Source organism: Podarcis muralis, chromosome 1, assembly GCF_964188315.1.
Source record: "Podarcis muralis chromosome 1, rPodMur119.hap1.1, whole genome shotgun sequence".
Taxonomy (NCBI): domain Eukaryota; kingdom Metazoa; phylum Chordata; class Lepidosauria; order Squamata; family Lacertidae; genus Podarcis; species Podarcis muralis.
This window is the reverse complement of record NC_135655.1, coordinates 90,166,140-90,186,280: the sequence shown is the minus strand read 5'-3', so window position 1 is coordinate 90,186,280 and position 20,141 is coordinate 90,166,140. Positions and strand designations below refer to the sequence as shown.

Here is a 20,141-nt window from a genome sequence, read left to right as displayed (position 1 = left end):
GGGACACCCCCCCCCCCTTATATCAAGGGATATCCATTTCTGAACTGTCGTCATTTTGATGGCAATGCCTTGCCATCAAACACTTTTCTGCCATATTGTAAGTTTATAATGATCTTTATTTATTAGATTTGTATCCCTCTTCCTCCCCAAAGTGCCCCCGGGGCAGTTAACGGCATAAAAACTGATGAAACTATATAATAATTAAAGTGACAGTTATAAAAGCAACAGTGCCTAAACATACACTTCCCATTCAGAAGAGCTGGACAAATAAATTTCCCCCCTTCTGAATACGTCAAGAGAAGGGGCATCATGTCCCACAGGAGGGGCAGAGTCTGCAGGGGGAAAGCCCTCACTTGCACTTGCATCCTCCTAGCTGCCCTCAGTTGTGGGACCATGAGAAGAGCCTCTTCCCCCTCATCATAAACTGCAAGTTGGGACTTCAGGTGGAAAGTGTTCCATTATCCAGTCCTTGAGTCTCAGATCATTTAGGGCTTTGTAAATGGAGCCCAAGAGCTCATCAGCACTCATAATAGGAGTGATGCGAGCATTTCACTGTAGAATGGCTTCACTTGTTGCAGTTTTCCTATACAGAGCTCATCTTGATGAAGTAAAATGATAACATGGGCAACCACCCGCATTATTAGGGAAGCCCCTCTTGGTCTGTCAGGCAATACAAAACATCCTGTGAGCGTGTATGTGGATGAGTTAGCCAAACTTGAATCCCAAGTATCTTCCTTTTATGCTTCCACAGATCCCACAGTCTCTGATATAACCTTGTTTATTGCCGTAAAACGCATGTGTACACCACAATATATTTTTGTTCACTTGTTCACCTCTCAGTGTTGTCTGCTTCATCATCTAACCGTCCACATGTCATATAACAAACAGTGGTACCTCGGGTTACAGACACTTCATGTTACAGACGCTTCAGGTTACAGACTCCGCTCACCCAGAAATAGTACCTCGGGTTAAGAACTTTGCTTCAGGATGAGAACAGAAATTGTGCTCCGGTGGCGCGGCAGCCGCAGGAGGCTCCTTTAGCTAAAGTGGTACCTCAGGTTAAGAACAGTTTCACGTTAAGAACGGACCTCCAGAATGAATTAAGTTCTTAACCCGAGGTACCACTGCACACCTCAAGCAGAAATTCTTGAGCAAACATGCCTTAGTTTCTACCTAAAAAGCCCATAAATAGTTGGTTTGCTTCATACAGGAGCTATCAAAATAGAGGTCTTATTTTCCCTATAGCAAAGATGCCTACATCAGCCGTTAATAAAATAAAATAAAGTAAAATAAAATAATAAATAATAAAATAAAATAGAGTACTATACAGGGAATTGGTCGGGTGTTCCCCAAATCCCAGCCTAGACTTTGAACCACTAAGCTTGCAATCCTGTGCACACTCGCTTAGAAGTAAGACTCAGAAGAGGGATTTACATCTGAGTAAGAAAAGGAACTGGCTCAAAGCTAGATGTCATGTGCTCATCCTAATGCATCCAGAATAACTCTTTTATAACTATCTACTGCTATGTTGTCTTGTTTGAGCTTTCTTAAATATGCATGATTATTGTTACATGTTCATTGACTATGTTGTGAATTGGTGCAAATTCCCATTCTTAATGAATGGAAGCCTCTCTTTTTTATAGCGCTAATAGATATAAACAAGTACTGTCTAATGGATGTCTTGTTTGCCTACTGAAAGAATTAATCATTCTTTGTATCACCAGAGGAATCCTATTGCTGTGTTGTTCTAAGCAAAGTGAATCTCTTCCTTGTTTTCTTCTCTAGCACTAGACAGTAATGAATAATGCTGCCTCACTTTATTTGCATGCACAGTCTCTAGTGAGTTCACTATATAATGCAGGACATTAGGGAGGAACACTGCCAGTAATTCAATTCCACTCCCCTAGCTACTGACCTAGTCTAAGCTATGTGACAGCCACGATCCCATTGTTCTGTGTAACATGTAGTCAGCAAGATCTTACAAAATGTACTCAGTAATGTTCAACAAATGTAGTCCTGCTAAGAAATGAGATTTCTCTATCCTATATTACCTTTTCTCGTAGTTATGTATTACTACTACTACTACTACTACTAATATTATTATTTATTAAATTTGCATACCCCTCTTCATCCATAGATCTTGGGGCGGTTCACAACATAAAATTACAATATAAAAACCGCAAAATGCATAATAAAAATAAGAACAACAACATGTAGGGTCAAGGAAAAAGTTCTGTGGGGCCAGATCCAATATTTACTCTTATTAACTGATTTCATGAGGATTAATTAATAACGGAAGTACAAATATTTTAGAGCTCAAACCTCCATGTTGAGGACGATTCATGGTGATGAGTGTCAGTGACAATGATCCACAAGAATGGATACTGTACCAGACAGAAATAACTCATTTTCTTAATGGCTTGGAGTGGCTCTGAAAGAAATGTGCAGCAATGATTATCATCAGTCCTATATTCTCCTAATTAATCTATCATCCTTTATCTTACTTTCAGCAACTGTAGTTTTAAAAGCAATAGCTAATTATTGAAACAATATGGATCATTTAATGAGCATGGTGTCATAGAGCTACTTTGGTGCTGCAAATGTACTGAATATAAACTAATATATGTTTAAACTGACACCTATGTAGTCATTTTTTATTCCATCCATTGTTGTTTCTGTAAAGTGCAGTGCTATATTGATGATGCTGCTGATGATACTTTTATTATTTATACCCTGCCCACTCTGGGCAGCTTACAGAATATCTGAAATAATAAAAACATAAAGCGTTAAAAACCTCCCAATGCAGGGCTGCCTTCAGATGTCTTCTAAAAGTTGTGTAATTCTTTATTTCCTTGACATCTGAAGGGAGGGCGTTCCACAGGGCGGGCGCCACTACCGATAAGGCCCTCTGCTTGGTTCCCTGTAACTTTGCTTCTCGCAGTGAGGGAACCGGCAGAAGACCCTCAGAGGAGGTCCTCATTGTCTGGGCTGAGCGATGGGAGTGGAGACGCTCCTTCAGGTGTGCTAGGCCAAGGCCGTTTAGGACTTTAAAGGTCAGTACCAACACTTTGAATTGAATTGGAAACATACGTCCTGGCAGCCACTCCCAGTCACCGCTACCGCATTCTGGACTAGTTGTAGTTTCCGAGTCACCTTCAAAGGTAGCCCCACGTAGAACGCATTTTAGAAGTCCAAGTGGTAGATAACCAGGGCATGCACCACCCTGGTGAGACAGTCTGCTGGTAGGGTCTCATCTGGCGTACCAGATGGAGCTGGTAGACAGTTGCCCTGGACACAGAATTGACCTGTGCCTTCATGGACAGCTGTGAGTCCAAAATGACTCCCAGGCTGCTTACCTGGTTTTTCATGGGTACGGTTACCTTGTTCAGGACCAGGGAGTCCCCCACACCTACCTGCCCCCTGTCCCCCCCAAACAATACTTCTGTCTTGTCAGGATTCAACCTCAATCTGTTAGCCGCCATCCATCCTCCAACCGCCTCCAGACACTCTCACAGGGCCTTCACCACTCTCACAGGTTCTGATTTCAAGGAGAGGTAGAGCTTACTCTTACTCTAATTTTACTTACAAACTGTAATTGCACTCATTTGAAGCAAAATTGGATCCACTGCCTTTATAGTGCAAGTTATGGAAAAAGACAAACCAAGATGTACAAGGATTTCTTTGGAACTTGACTCAGCTTCGTTGATTCATGCTCAATCTTGAACTTAGTGAGATCTCCTCCGCTGTCCTCCTGTCTCATGCAACTGAACATTAGTTGTGCAACTTTGTATCATTTTGCCACAGATTATTTTGACAAAGTGTTGCCTTTTTGTTCTCTGGTTTGTAAAGAAGTGATCAAAAATATGACTGCAGACATATTTCTCTCTCTCCATCTGGTTGAATCGAATAACAGCATGGGAGTTTTCTTAGATCTAAAAATACCAAGTGCAATAAATTCTCATTAGCACTGCTGGGCGAAAATAGCACAGAATTCACAGGTCTTGTGGAGCAGGTGTAGATAGACCAGGATTTTATTTTACTGCATAGCCACAGGGTAAAATTTATAAGCAGAGTTAATGAGCCCTGCTATGGAGGTGCTGAAGTAGATGACTGATAAAGCCCTTCCTATGCACTCCGTAGACCCCAAAAGTAGATACTTCACATACCTTTAAGACTGTAATCCTCAACACTCTCTTATAAGATGACGAGTCCTATTAAATTGAGTGGGACACAATTATGGGTAAGCAGATGCCTTCACTGCTGCTTTAGTCATTAACTTGGGATGATTGCAGATATTGATCAGCCTAAATAACACTTTTATTTGGCAAATTTATAGAGTTTACAGCTTTCAGCATCATAGATCTTAAGCTCACATGCATATCTTCAGAATAATACAAATGTGAAATGTCTGAAATGGGGGGAGGGGATAATTCAGTGAGCTCATGCTTCAGCATAGCCTCCCTGAGACCAGTGGCTTTAGGTAATTATAATTGGTTACTGAATTTCCCATGTCTTACTATTTAAATAAAATATTTTCTCTTCGAAGGTTGGCCCTTACCTATTTTTTTCCTGGTTCTTGGAGCATCTGTCTGCTGGCTGGAAGTTCATGATTACTGTTTGATTCTGTGGTAATAAGCCTAACTTATCATCAGCTCAGGTTGCACTGAAGTTGCATATGGGTCAAGGCATTTGGCTGGAAGGTCTTGTAGAGTCTGGCTATCGTGATGCTGCTTCTGGTTCTGGTTTCTGTTTTTTGTAATTATGGCTTTTACATTTAATTTTAGCGGCATTTATGTGCTTGTTTTTAAATTCTGTTGTGCATTGCCCTGAGCACAGCGTGCGCACAAGTTGGGAGTATTTTACATAAATAAATTTGACAGAATAAAGTCAGCTTCCTTGTGAGTCACATTTTTTTTATTTCCCATCACTTAATATATATATTTTTTGAGAAACAAAAAACAGCACACAGACTAATATATGCAGCCTGATGTGGTATGCTGAATCTTCTGTGTCATAGAGAGGCTGATGCAGTTCTGGGTATGATTAAACCTTCTGCTGTTTCATTGCTGTGATGGAGTCTACTTTATTGTTATTATTTACTTAAAACAAGCTACTAACAGAGAATCTGACAGTGCCTACAACTTTTGCTCCCCTAAAGCTACATCTAAAATCAAAGTGCTCTTAACCATCTGTGTTTAAGTCTAGCAATTAGTTTTATGGCTGAAATATGCACAGGAGACAGATTTGTTTGAGAGCTTCCTAACTTTAGTACAGCTTGATGCATTCAACCGGGAGTGGAATAATTGGGGTCATATATAATGGTGCTATGCTATACAGTGGTACCTCAGGTTACAGACACTTCAGGTTACAGACTCCACTAACCCAGAAATAGTACCTCGGGTTAAGTGCTTTGCTTCAGGATGAGAACAGAAATTGTGCTCCGGCGGCGTGGCGGCAGCAGGAGGCCCCCTTAGCTAAAGTGGTGCTTCAGGTTAAGAACAGTTTCAGGTTAAGAAACGGACCTCCAGAACTAATTAAGTTCTTAACCCAAGGTACCACTGTATATGTATTTAAAAGCACAAATGCTGCAAATGCTGACCCTGCGCACAAAAAAGCACTTGGTCCCGAAGCAGTTTCTTTGGTGGGTTGTACTAAACTATTTGCATTACTTCAAGATGGTTCATGTTTAGGGATAATCAGTTATTCTACATCTAGCTAAGTCTCGGTTGAGGACTTGATACCATTTGGGAAGTATGGCTGCTACCACTGAAGAGGCAGTTTCCAGTGGTGATCACACTGCTTAAAACAGCAATAAAGCTCACTGTGCATGTATAACATATTAAAATAATTAGATATGCCCATGTTCTTCTTCCTAGACAGCATAGCCCTTCCAGTTCCTTCCTGTGCAATTTAGTTTCATAAATTACATTCAGGACCAGGGGGTGAACATTAATATTTCAAAAGAGAACTGCAATTGCTGCATTATCAGAAGTTGTAAATGCCATTTATGGTGTGCATCCTAGGGAAATGCTGATGTCCATTTGGTCCTTTTAAAAGGGGAACACAGCAGTATCTTATACTCGTCCTTCTCTTCCGCCTTTGCCCTTAGAACTGAAAAAATTTCTGAAGCCTCTCCCCCGCCCTTTCATGTATTCAGGGAGAGTTGGTCCAAGTTGGAATGCAATTCTCACAGACCAGGGATGTCCAACAGGTCGATCATGATCTACTGGTAGATCCCCGCAATGTTTTGGTAGATCACGGTCGATCTCTGGCTCCCTTTCATCTGCGTCGGTAAATCTGCTTCCTGTCCCGCCCTCCATTGTTGTTTGAACTCAGGAAGGGAAGATGGAGCCCCCTCTGTTTTCATCCATAGTGATGTTTTTGTGAGTGTCTTAACCCCAACTTCCCTTGCCTCCGCCCCCCATGGATCTCCTCTCCTCAAAGAAGCCTGCACCTTAACCCCCCCAAAACAGGGCTTTTCACCTCCCAAAAAAGCTCAAAAACCTTGAGCTGAACCCCTAAAAAAACGGGGGTAGATCACTGCCAGATTTTAATTCTGAAAGTAGATTGCAGTCTGTTGGGAGTTGGCCACCCCTGTCATAAACACTTAGAGGGAAGAAGAACAAAGCATGGCCTTTTAAATCGCCGTACTCTCTGGAACCCCACCAGTCTCTCCGTCTCCTCACCCGAGAAGGAGGTATTAATGACCAGGCAGTAGTTTTTGTAAACCCCAGGGTCTAGGGTGGGATTCTTCAAAAGTGGATGTATTACCGCCTGCTTAAGGGCAGTGGGCACAACTTTTATCACACAAGAAGTGTTCACCACACCCTAGTGCAACACAATCGAGCTCCTTGCCTGCTGCAGAGAGGGGTTACACCCTTGCAAGCGTCCTCCCCACGCCATAAGGCTGCAATAAACTGAAACTGATCCCAGAACGTATCAGAAGGCCCTTGTCCTGGACTCCTCGACCGGGGTTTCAACAGCTGAAACATCCAAGGCACTGCAGGGCCTAGTGACTTTGTTTTCATAGGGCCATTCAAACAACTCACACCATGCAAACTGGGTGTTGCAAAGGTCCACCCGCTACTTCTCGTCTGACTAGCCTCTGGGCCATCCAAAAGAATTCTGCTGGACAGCTCTTGGGGAGGTTACAAAGTAGTTATTCTTCACCTTCACTGCCTCTTGCTAGGTTACATGATTCTGCCTGCCAAGTGTCTGGCCAGGTTCAGAGTGAGCTTTCCACTGCTTGCACTCTGATCATCTCCCAGCCTGCTTCATAGCCCACAGCTCCATAGTAAACCAAGGGAGGGTGTGGGTTCTGCAGCAGTGGGGCAGACCCTTGGGAGGTCTCATGCTCTCCCCCCCCCCCCCCGTCTCACTATCCCAAGGTGAGACCAGGAAAGAAGGTAGAAAGCTTCTGCATTTGAGATAGTGGAGTCTGTGCTTGCTAGGCTATTTAGGCGCAGCTGCCTACTCCCTTTCCTGCACTGAAAGCAGCTTGATGAGTTTGGCCTGAGGTCATTGAGGCTTCTTTCCATAAAATGTACTTACCCAAAAAAGTAATTGTAGAAGTGGACTTGTTTCTGAGGGGTTAGAGGACACGGCAACTGATTGCATCAGTGCTGTAATCCAGAATCATGTAGCTGGTTTAAAATAACACCTTGGGTGTTAATTATTGAAAAACTTTCCTCTGTCTACCTGCTTTTAGGATTAAGTTAGCATCATGGGATATTAATGTCCATTTCACTGTAAATGTATGGAATTTTTCTCCTGGGTAATTAAAAAAAATATTGTGTAGTGCTTTTTGACACATTTTTCAAGGTTTATCTTTGATAGGTAGAAGATGATAATATGAAATATTTTCTTCCTATCAGGAATATTTTTTTCTACATTGTGAAGTTTTAGTGGTCTAGCTTATGTGGGAGTGGACAATTTTCCTCAGTGCATTAGAGCTTTTATGGCATGTGCTCTTTATTCAGTAATCCAGGGAATATGGTGCTAAGGAGCCAATGGTTTGTTTTCAACTTGAAACAGTCGTACTCAAAACCCCGATCAGCCACAGTGGGGCATATTAGTTTACTTTAGACAAGCCCCATTTCATTCTAACCTAACCAGTGGGGTTGATATAACACTAAATGAAAAACAAATTCACAAGGCATTTTGTATGCTATGACAGGCAGGATCAATAATAAACCTAGCTCTTTGTGGAAGTGCCATTCTCTTAAAAGCCTCTTGTGGAAAGCTGCTGCTATCATTTCCAAGATTTTGATTCAGTACTGAATCTGAGCCTGTTAAGTGTGCCACAGTGGTTACAAAAATAAATGTGCCTGTGAGAACAGGCTAATATTTTTCTGATATTGTTGGCATGTTTTCACTGTGTTGTTTGGAAAACAGCTTAGGGAATCCAGTTGTTGAAACAAAAGAACTCTCCCTCTCTCACCAGAAAATGCATGCGCAGATTTGCATGTGCTCTTCACCAGCCTTCCCAAAATTGGTAGCTTCCAGATGTTTTGGACTACAATTCCCACCACCCTTGACTATTGACCATGTCGTCTGGGACTGATTAAAGCTGTGTTGCAAAACATCTGGTGGATACCAGGTTGTGAAAGGCTGCTCTACACGTTGCTCTAGGGAACAAATCACATTTCTAGCAACAACGTATGTTGGAGTCTTTGAAGGTGGCTGCTTAGATATATTTGTTAGAGATGTCTACTTATTGCTCTGGGAAATTTGTGGACCTTTTATCCAAAATTGTTGGGCTAAGAGTCACCAGCACAATTGTTAAATAAACAGATTGCTACAAAATTGCTTCTCCTGAGAACTCTTGCTTTCCACTGGAAATGGGGAACACAGCACAGAGCCATGGTTTTATCTGAAGAGCAACATATTTAGGACTTAGATTATGAAAACCTAACCTCTTGCTTGTTAGTTTGTTCTTTTGTTTCAAAGCAAACATTATTTAGAAGCCTCCTGACGTGCCTTTATAGAATTTATAAACCTGTGAGAGGGGCAGTTGTGTGTCCCGTCCCCCCATTAATCAGCATAGATTCTTGGAATTCCTGTCATAGCATCTCTTTCTTCTGATTTTGCCCTTGACACAACCCTTCTTTTAAAAACTAATAATGACAAATGTATTTGTCATGGACAAATGACGAGAGCTGTTGAGACACTCCCATTAACCTTCCCAAGGGATGATACTGGGCTACTGCTACTTCTTGGTAGTCAAGCCAGCCATAGTAGGACTGCCTGCTGCAGCTGCCTCTCAGTCCTAGCCTGTTTCACCCCATTGGAAGGTTTGAAATTCACAAGGATTGACTGTGGGATGCTCTGTCCTCCTCTCAAGTCTCAGTGCTGAAGCCTGGGCTGTTTAACTCCGCGTGTGAAAGCAGAATGCCTAATGAACACAAGGGGCAAGGATTAATTGTGTCCTGGACTTGAAAGCTGCAGTGGTCTGCAAGACAGCGTTGCATCTCGGCTTGCTATGGAAAGCATGAAGGAATGTTGAGGAAGATTATTTGCAAAAGGATTTGTACCCGTAAGCAAATTTATCACGATTTCCTCCTTTTATTTAGAGAAAGTGTGAGAGGGTTTTGTAAGCGTTTTATTCTTCCCTAACAATTGAGAGCAGACAAAGGCCTCTTTACACACAAGGCATATGTCTGCATATTGCTAGTCATCATTCATACACGAGCCAAAGAATCAGCAGTGATAGATAATCGCTCATCACAGAAAACCATGCACTGCCTTGGTTTATGGCCACTGAAGCCAGTGGAAGTAAAGCTTGTTTGGACTTTAGTGTTATGAACTGTAGAGCCTGAGTGCGGGATCTAACACTTGCTATAAATTATCACTGCATCACCCAACTGTTTTAACTGAGGTTGGATATGAGTTTTACTTTACTGTGTTGATCTGACTGCTTGCATCTTGTTTTCACGAAGTTCCACATTCTGATTTTTGTCTTATTCTTTGTTTCTCTTTCTGCCTTGTGCACATGCTGCTTCAGAGCTTGGTGTCTGAATGTGTCAGTTTATTGAAACTGAAGGGGAAGCTGGGAAATGTTAGTTTATTCTGGTTAGTGGGCAGAATGAAATGGGTTTTCAGTCTAAGTTATGGGTAAATGTATTTTTGTAACTTTTCCTAAGGGTGCTGGATTTTTATACATTATGTATAAGGAGATATCTTTTTTTATACTGCAATCTTTTGAAAAGCGGTTTCTCTTTATGATACGTATAAAAATGAAATGTGCTTCTCTAAAGAAAAACGTGGACATCAAGCTTTTTCCTCTCCATTTAATGCTAAGGTATAATAAACCACACCCTTGATGAGTGTATTGTGTGTGTGCTTGTGTGTGTGTGAAAGAGAGAGAGAGAGAGAGAGAGAGAGAGAGAGAGAGAGAACGAGAACAGCAATGCAGTCTTTTTGCTTTCAAGCACAGGTCTTTGCTATTGAAGTATCTGTTTTCTTTTTATAATAAACACGAACATTTCTGCAGTTACTTAAGGTCTGTTTCTAAGGGGTGGAAGGATGACACTTTCACATTGTTGACGATGTTGGAGGCAGTGAAAGCCTGAGGGAGTGCCTTCCTTCATAGGCCTCTATGTCTCTCACATTTCACTTCAGGTTTATTCCAGTACAAAATAAAAGAGCACATTCTTATGTCGTCTACTGAATGAGGATGGACTGAATGAGCAGATGTATTTGAATGGAACCATTGGCAATGGACGATAAATGTCAGAACATTTTTATGGGCTCATCAAAATAGTTTCACTGCACGTTTCCAGTATCTAGGCTTCAAAGACGTGAAACTATTTCTAGAAATTGGGGTTAACTAGGCCTTCATTGTCAAGCTATGGGATGAAAACCTTGGGGGGGGGGGAGAGAATAGGAGGTGGGACAATCAGTTCCAGACACCACCTGCCACCTCCAACCTCCTGGAATGTTTTGAAGATGAGGATTTTGGATTTTTGAAAAATGAGATAAAACTTTCATCGCTACTACAAGCACTAAAGCTTCTAACAGCAGGAACAATGAGCAGTCACCAAAAGTTTGACAGAAGAAGTTAATGCTAGTTTTCTGAAATTCATATTGGAGAGCCTTCTATATCTGAAAGGAGATCTGAGAAGGTTAACTGAACCCAGTATCTGGGGAAAACAATGTTTAATTTCTGGTTCTGCTGAACAACTTGCATGGACTCATCCCCTGAATGTAATTGAATTGGATATAGGGGCTAGAATAGTGGAAAAAACAGGATTACTGTAAGTGATTTGGATAAAATTGTGTGAGGAGCTGTTGCTGCTTTGAGACAGGACAAGAATGGGAAGACAAATAATGTTGTGACAGTTTAAGTAAACAAATGGAGTTTTCTCTGCCTTTACTTAGCTGTCTTTGTGAGAACTCACAACCACAGGATATAGTGTTGGTCAGTAGCAGTCAATTTAAAGAACATGGAGAGGATAATATGAATAGTGTATATGGTCCAGACCTGCATTTTCATGAATACAATATTTCTCAGCTGCAAGTCATGTCCAAGGAATAAATAAACATTTCTTTGTGCCCTTGAACACTTCGAGCAGTTAATCACAGCCTTAGAGAGAAAGCTGTGCATGATTACTAACCAATCTCTTCTCCTGGTTGTCAGAATAAATTTTAGTGAAGGAATTATGTTTAATCTCCACATTGGAAGAGATTAGGGTGATAGAATGGAAGGAATTTAGGAGATCGGGAATTCCCCTGAAACAAACTGTCCTTCCTGTAGTTTCTGTCATACGCTTCACTGAAAAGGTAAACATATCCCTCTTTTTAAGAAAGGATTTGGAAATTTTGATATGATCTTGGAACTTGAAAAGCCAGCCTTCTGGCGATCGGGTCTGTCTTCTGAATTCTTGCAGAGTGAGTTTGCTCCAAAATGTGATGTAGAAGCTATTCACAAATTCCTGAATTTCATCTTGTGGTGCTTTTTTTCGCAGATAAAAACTTTGATGATGACGACTCTGTGGATGGGAACAGGCCTTCCTCAGCCAGCTCCTCGACATCTTCAAAGGCTCCATCAAGCTCTCGAAAAAGTGGGATGAGTTCTGCTCGCAGAGTTGGAACAACAGCTCTGGTCTCAAAGGCTCCAGGTAGGTGGAGGCCTTGATAAATCATAAGGCTGACCTAAAACCCATGACCCTAAAAATAAAATGTGTGTTGTTTTATTTTCTGTTTTGAGTGCCCATCTGAATTTGCTTGATGGACTAGTAGAAAAATAACATTTTTAGGAGGCTGGCTGTCTTCATAGTTTTGAGAACTATACAAAAGGACTTTTCTTGAATATGATGGGATAGCATCAGGTCAGCATGGTGCTACACAACTAAATTGTTCATACAGGTTTTCTCCCTATTAGCAGTGCAAAATCAGAATTGTCTTCAAATCTTCATTCATTTGCAATTTGTAGTGGTTCCTATAAAGACAGCACTTTTTCATATCTTGTTTTCCTGAACAGCATGGAAACCAAAATAAGAGAAAGAAATAACTAGGAAGCTGTTTCCAAATGGCACCTACAATAAGCTTTCAAGAGTTTCTGTGCTGAACAATAGCCTCAGCTAATTAATGTTTTAAAGATTTTCCTTCTTCGGCCCATCTGTCCATCTTCATCGTATGTTCCTGTCAAGAATACCATACTTTCATTAATTATGCATGGGTCTGAATCCTTTAAGAGAAAAGGCATCCCTCTAGTTTAGGTAATATTCTGTTATATTACCAGACTATCTGTGTGTTATGAGATACACTTATTCTTACTACTTCTAGGTTTCTTTGCTTTCCTTATCCTTAGCAGAATAAGAAATATTTACATGCAGCTCCTTGCGCGTCTTGATGGTTTCATCAGCTTGTTTTGCCTGTTATTTTCTAATTTTGTTTTAATATTGTTTAACAAGAAGCATTAAAGCACTCTTTCCTTTTGGCATCTGCCAGCGACTAAAGAAGGAGCTGGTGCCGTCGATGAGGAGGATTTCATCAAAGCTTTTGAAGATGTCCCAACAGTTCAGGTAATAATAATGTGGCTTCACACACACACACACACACACACACACACACACACACACACAGAGCCAAGGCTGACGGACCCAATCTTTCTTATCCAGCAGTTATGTCTTCAGCAGCACAGGTCTCAGCCCAGTACTGTTACGCAGATTATGCTGCCACTGCTCCCAAAGACTTTTCAGCCAGCTATGGGGAGAGCAGTGGGTGGAGCTTACTTCAGCCCATGGCCAATGCAAATCCTCTTTAATATTTTCTTTGCAGACAAGATGGAGGGGGGCGCTACCTGACTGTATGTAGAGCAGGGGGCAGCCAACATGGTGCCCTCCAGATGTTGCTTTGAGGCCCATCAGCTGAATCCTGCATAGCCTGTGGCCAAGGATGTTGGGGGTTGAGGTTAAAGCTGGTGTGGATGACCGACTGCAGTTGTTGTAAAGGTTTCATCAACCGTAGGAGTTGAATATAAGCTCAGTGTTTATGGAAATAAGCCTTGTATCTTAAGAAATGTCATGTATACTTTCCAGATTTATTCTGCCCGAGACCTTGAAGAATCCATAAACAAAATCAGAGAAATCCTGTCTGATGACAAACATGATTGGGAACAGAGAGTAGCTGCAGTGAGTATTTGTTGGAATTCTGTATGTATTGCAACTTATCTGGCTTGTATTTTACCACTCTTTTGTGTCTTATGTGAGAGTGGACACCTGAAAGTTGTCACCCTGTGGTATGGTGGAAAATAGCAGTAGTCCTTTTATACATGCATATTTATGGAAATCAAAACTTATCTGTATGTCTTGGCTCTCAGTGGATGAAGAACTCGGAGTATGGTTTCTGGCGAAATCTTTAATGCTCAGTCAGGTCAGGTGCAGCAGGTGCTACACATGACTAAGCAAGCTACAGTGTTGATACAACAAGAAACATGCCCTCTTGGGTCCCTTATATAGGAATGGAGTCAGTACAACTTCAGCATGGCAAACCGGCAAGCAAATGGGAATTACTTCCAGAGGGCTGGATCTAAGGTGCCTGTTCACACCTACCTGTACACTCCAACGACTCTGGTGGTGCTGGAGGGGATGCTGAGATTGGAGGTGAACCTGGCACAGAGGTTGGGAGTGAAGCAGGTTCAGTGCGCCTGGGTAACGAGGGGACAGAACGGAGCACTAAGAGCCTATGTTCTGCTGGAGCCCTCTCTGGTCTCTGACACCTCATCTGTAGCTCCCTCCCCTTCTCAAGCCTCTGATACAGCCTGTCCCAACCCCTAGGTCAGCTACAGACAGCTCCTCTGATTCCCACTCCCCACCCCTGGTCCAACCACAATGTCTCTCCAGGACTCATGTATTCTGAACCATTATACCTCAGAAATTCTAGTTTTCTTTCTGGGGAGTGGAGTGTGGGGAGAAATTTAGCTTTCAGTTCTCAGGCTTGTAGAAAGAAGTTTGAATAGGCCACATTCCTTGGTGGTTCACATGTCACTTTAAAACCCAGCCAGGTGGGTGGGGTATAAATAATGAAATATTATTATAAAACATGGTTAATATTAATCTGCAGTTTGTTCTTGTTACCCAACAGCTAAAAAAGATCCGGTCTTTATTGCTGGCTGGAGCTGCTGAGTATGATACCTTCTTTCAACTCCTGCGCCTGCTCGATGGAGCGTTTAAATTATCTGCTAAAGACTTGCGGTCCCAGGTGGTGCGAGAGGCTTGTATCACATTGGGGTAAGGAATGCAGTCTACATATTCTTAGCTGTCTTGTTAACTGTTGTAACAGGGATTGCAGTGGTTTGTCCGCAGTCCTGTCACTTCTGTTTTGGCAGGATTAGGGGTGCTCTGAGTTAGATTGCTTAACATCCAGACCAGGGATATTTGGAACCTCCATATATTATTTGATTCCCAGCTCCCATCATCTCTGACCGTTGACTGTGCTAGCTGGCTGCAAATATGGAGGACATTCCTATTAATGTCATTTCTAGAAAGGACTGGCAGTTCTTGGTTTAAGTGCCTAGAAGCTTATTTTATATCGTTCTTTACGTTTTACCCCTAAGCCAAGTGCTACGCCGTATTATGAATGTACCAGAAGCAGAACTTCTATTTTTTTTAAAAACGGAAAGCTATAATATTGCTTCTAGGTTCAACCAGAGTTCAAGGGGAAAGTTCAAATCGTTGCTTTGGCCTGCTCATCCTGTTGGTGGTAATTCTACATTGGAGTCTGCTGGACTCTAGGGCACATTTAACAGCGCCACTGAAATTTACAAATGTCAAGACAAGATGGAAAGCTTATGAGAAGAATGGGCCTGAAACCGACAGTACTGGAAAAGAAAGCAATTTAGTTATGCCTTCTGGGCTGTTCCCCGGTAGTGCGACAGTGACCTGCGCTAACTCTATCGCTTGTTAAAACACATACAAAAAATAAACCACATTATCTGTTAGAGAAAAAAATGTGAAGTGTTTTGTTAACCCAGTTTCTGGTTATGGTGTTTGTAATGTATTGATACAATTGAAAGCTGCTGAGAGCTTCTGCTTCTAAGTAGCATATGATCATATTGAACTCCATTTTTTTGTTTTACTGTTATGACATAATTCTCGTGTTGTTGTTTTGTTTTGTTTTGTTTCAGGCATTTGTCATCAGTCTTGGGTAACAAGTTTGACCATGGGGCAGAAGCCATCATGCCAACAATCTTTAATCTCATTCCCAACAGTGCCAAAGTAATGGCCACCTCTGGTGTGGTAGCTGTTAGATTAATTATCCGGGTGAGTATCTCTCAAAGTAAATGTGAATTGTGACACCAGGGAATATTTTTTATTTATTGGAGTTGTGGGGGGCGGGCGGCGTATAAACATTTGAAAAACATTCCAGTCAGCATGCTGTCCAGAAGAATCCTAAATGGGACAACATTTGGCAGACAAGAAGACTGTGTGTGTGTTTGCAGAAAAAGCGCACAAATGTGCTAATTTCCACAACGTTCCTTCACGGAACATAGCCAGACTGGAAACCAACAAAGCCTAAGAAGTGAAGTGATTCAACGGTACCCTCTGGGCAACCATCTAATAGTATGACAGTGAGCTATGCTAAATTCATAACTTGCACAATTCTGATGAAGAATAAGGCATATCATTTGTTGGAGACAAGGAGGGATAGGAATCGTTTGTTGGTGATCAGAACTTGCCCTGAGAAAGCAAGCATGCAAACAAACATATTTGAATTCCTACTCTGTGTCTGAGCCTTGTTGATGATCCCCTGCAATTTTTAAATTCAGTTTTGGTTTTCAGTACCTGAAGGAGAAACAAATAAATCCATATCCAGTTCTAAGAAAATATCAGCATTAAAAGACACATAGTTGTATCATCACAGATTCTGTGGAGGCAAAACTAGAAAACTTTTTTAGTATTTTAAACTTTTGTATGTTTTAAAATAGAGTTGTAAATCTTTATTTTTGTAAACAACTTTAAGTCTCTTCCCCCCCAATCAAGTGGTGTATAAATTTTATGAAATAAATAAAGCAAGCAAGCGCAGGGATGTAACTCAGTCCAGTGTATTTTTTTAACAAAAGCATGTGCCAAGAAAAACTGATAATAAATAAATGAATACATTTTAATGTTCATGATTTATACATTTAAATCCCACCTTTCTTCCAAGCATCTTGAGCTAGCTTGCATGATTCTCACCACAATAGCCCTGGCTGAGAGGTACATAGAATGGCCCATGGTCCCACAGTGAGCTTTACTGCTCAGGAAGGCCTTGAACTTTGCTCTCCCCAGTTGCAGTCTGACAATATAATCACTATACCACACTGCATATAATTGTTCGTTTTTAAAATATTTATTATTCTTGTCATGGAGAGGAGCAGAGGGACATGTCTGGCACTGAGGCCATCCTCTGTGTGTCTGATTGAGTCAACCACAATCTTTTCATTTTAGCATCTACACTTTAGGAACAGTTTTTTTTTTTTTGCTTTCAACCTCTCTTAAGATTTCCCTGTTGTTGCTTTTCGTTCCGTAGCATACACACATCCCTCGACTAATCCCCATCATCACCAGTAACTGTACCTCCAAATCTGTCGCAGTTAGAAGGTGAGTTGTGTTTCCCTCCCCCTTTTCTTGATCTGGTGGCTTAGCAAAATGAAATTTAGTGTTAGAATTGTAGATTTGGAATGTCCTAGAGACTGCCCACAGGACAGAGAGAAATCTTTTTCACTGTTTAGCAGAGGCAGTTTTAGGGTAGCATGTTCGGTTCAGCCACACTTGAGTGTCGGCCCATAGCAGCTGCTGCAACAATGAGCACAGGAGGTGGGGAGCATCAAATTTTAGCATCACACAGGGTGCTGCTGAAATTTGAGAACCCAAAGTCTACCACTGCTGTTGTTTTATTGCTTAACATTCGGTGTTTTATTATTTTTTTATATGCGTTGGAAGCTGCCCAGAGTGTCTTGGGCATTATTATTATTATTATTATTATTATTATTATTATTATTTATTAAACCAAGGCCAAATACATGAATTTTAGTTACCAATAAAAAGCTGAAGACCCCTCTCCAAACAGAGTGGATAAAAAGTCTCTCTCTCCCCCACATTTAGCCCAAGGTCCAAATTCAAATCCAGAAACACGCCAAAATTCTGCAGATCAAATTAACAGTGGAGATGCCCCTACTTCTCTTCCTAGAGCCCTCAATATATTGCCACAAGAAGGGAAATCAGCTAGATCTCTAACTGCCAATTTCAGAAATCTTTAAGCCTTCTAGACACTAATTGTTTCATTCTTATATTATGTGTAGCATCTATCACACAGTTGTTGACAATTGTTAAAAGCATCCGCAGTAAGTTAAAATAAAGTGGCCTGAAATGTTCAAAAGTTGGCATTAGCTTCCAACTGGCTTGGATAGAACACTTCACTCTTAAGGGTGCAGGGTGGGGATGGAATCCTATCACTTCAACGAGGTAACACACTTAAATTAGTATAAAAAACCCCAACCCCCAGTATTCCCCCCCCATCCTAAACACCCATTCTGAACAAGATTTCTGCCGCCTGCATTTGAAATGCTAGTTGATCCCAACAAGGAACATGATCCTCACTTCAGCACTGTATGAAATGTTGCGTGTGGTTTTTGTTCTGTGAGCCCAAGACTTTGGTCGAAACATACAAAAATGTGCTTTCAAGGCAAAAGGAGAACCTTCCACATTCTATGACCAGCCAGAGGGACCCACTTAAAAATAAAATCCAACCTCATAGTGATAGGCACACAGAATATTACAGTGACTGCATCACAACTACAGAACTCACATTGCCCAGAAATTTGCAAAAGCCTAAGTGTTTTCCAGAAGCATATATTCTTTGGTAGATGTGGCTTTTAGTGACCTTGGGTTAGGCAGTTATGAAGTTTAATGTGGTATGTGTATTTATAAAGATAACCTAATTAATGGTAATTTCCCATATTTGTTCATACCTTAGGCGCTGTTTTGAATTTTTATATTTACTTTTACAAGAATGGCAAACACACTCCCTAGAAAGGTAAGATGTGTGTATTGTAATAGAGGAAGCATGCTTCCCTCTAACCTCACTTTCCCCCCTTTTTTCTTTGGTAGGGAGGGAATTCTCTGATAGACTTGGCGACATTTGGGAGAAGTAGGCAATCTCCATTGGGCTCCTTACTCCCGCAGATATCATGTGGCAGCAGCTATTCCAGCAGAGGGATTGATGGGAAGCAGGGCCACTCCTTCAGCTCTGTGGGAAGACCAGTTCCATTTAGTGGAACTCTCCCTGAACTGTTCCGTTCCAGCTGGTCCTTAAAAGAACTGCATCACTTTAAGGATTGGGGCCTGAGTTTATTTGCTTTCCCCTTCCCTCTTTATTCCTTTTCCTCTCTGCTTGTATTGCATTTTTTGCATTGTAATTCTGCAGACTAGGTGTGTGTTTATTTATCTTACGTAAGCTGTTCTTGAAGCATTTTTGGCTGAGGAGCACAGCAAAATATTCTAAATTAACAAATAAACAAAAGAGGAGAGGGAAACAAGGGAGCAGAGGAAATCAAATTTAACCAGTGTGTGTTCTAGCACCAGGCCTATAGGATCACTGTTAGGTAAAACTGCTGAGTAGTGTGATATTTAAAGATTTCCAAGCCAGCTTGGTTACAAAGAAGATTTTTCTTTGACCACGTTCAGAAGTTGAAAATAGTTCATGAGTGTTTTATGCTTACAAACAAAAGGTAGAGCGCCCAGGGCAGAGGGGAATTTGGTTGCCAGAGAACTGTGTTACTTATGTAATAGCTGCAAATGTTTTGAAAAGGATAAGCTAACTTGAGTTTTTAGATGAGAGCTGAATTATAAGAATCTGCAGGGGTACAGAGCATAAGGAGATTGTCACAGTAGCTAAAAAGATGTTGCAGTTTTCAGCCAAGTCAGTGAGACAGCATCCACACTTCTTAGCCTTAAAATAGTCCCTAAGGAGATGAGACAGCTTGCATATATTGTATTGTGCTGACAGAATATGTATCTGTATCTGGGAACTTTAGGCGAATCTTAGTCTTCTGCTGCCTAATACCTTGTGGCAGGAGAGCTCCACTTTTCAGGGCAGGAGGGGAAGAATCCTAATGCCTTTCTTAGTTCTCCACATGCTGGGTTGAGAGTTAATTTAGCTAAATTTGATATTGCCCATCTGGAATGAAAAGGAGAACAGATTGCCTGGGAGATACCACGCTTACAACTGAATATGGTACGTCTCAATTCACCCTTTCTCAGTGAGGAAGGAGAATGAAATGCATGGAAAAGAAGTCAATTAGGCCTATATTTCCCATCACTACAGCTATATTTTCCTCACTGCAAAGGATATTTCACTGGCTCCTTGTCGTATCCTATATCACCCGAATCTGTCTCTAGGGATTTTGTGATGGTTTAATCTCAACCAAACTGACCACTTCCCTTTTCCTCACAGAAGTTGCACATTAGACTTGACCTCATTCCCATGTAACATTAAGCCAAACTATGACTATTAAGCCAAAGGAGCAAATGTGCAGGCTCCTGGAAAGGAGATCACGATCAGCATGTTGCTCCTCTGGTTGTTCTGCCACTGTGCTTTCACTTAGCTAAGCCATGGTTTGGTTTCACGCACACTGTCCAAATCCAGGCTCGTGATGT

General features: G+C 41.4%; 1 protein-coding gene across 27 annotated transcripts in view; it reads left to right on the top strand.

Moving 5' to 3' along the window:
- Positions 1–20,141, top strand: part of CLASP1 (cytoplasmic linker associated protein 1) — a 162,930-nt gene that overhangs the window by 65,722 nt on the left and 77,067 nt on the right. For 24 of the 27 annotated variants that reach the window (XM_077934696.1, XM_077934709.1, XM_077934699.1 and 21 more), the window contains 7 exons: positions 11,967–12,119; positions 12,952–13,025; positions 13,542–13,634; positions 14,587–14,732; positions 15,629–15,764; positions 17,014–17,084; positions 18,460–18,519. In XM_077934696.1, coding sequence (XP_077790822.1) covers positions 11,967–12,119; positions 12,952–13,025; positions 13,542–13,634; positions 14,587–14,732; positions 15,629–15,764; positions 17,014–17,084; positions 18,460–18,519 — 733 coding nt within the window. Of the gene's footprint in view, positions 1–9,297; positions 9,536–11,966; positions 12,120–12,951; positions 13,026–13,541; positions 13,635–14,586; positions 14,733–15,628; positions 15,765–17,013; positions 17,085–18,459; positions 18,520–20,141 lie in introns of those variants that run through there. The other 3 variants (XM_077934748.1, XM_077934799.1, XM_077934795.1) reach the window with 3 other exon arrangements.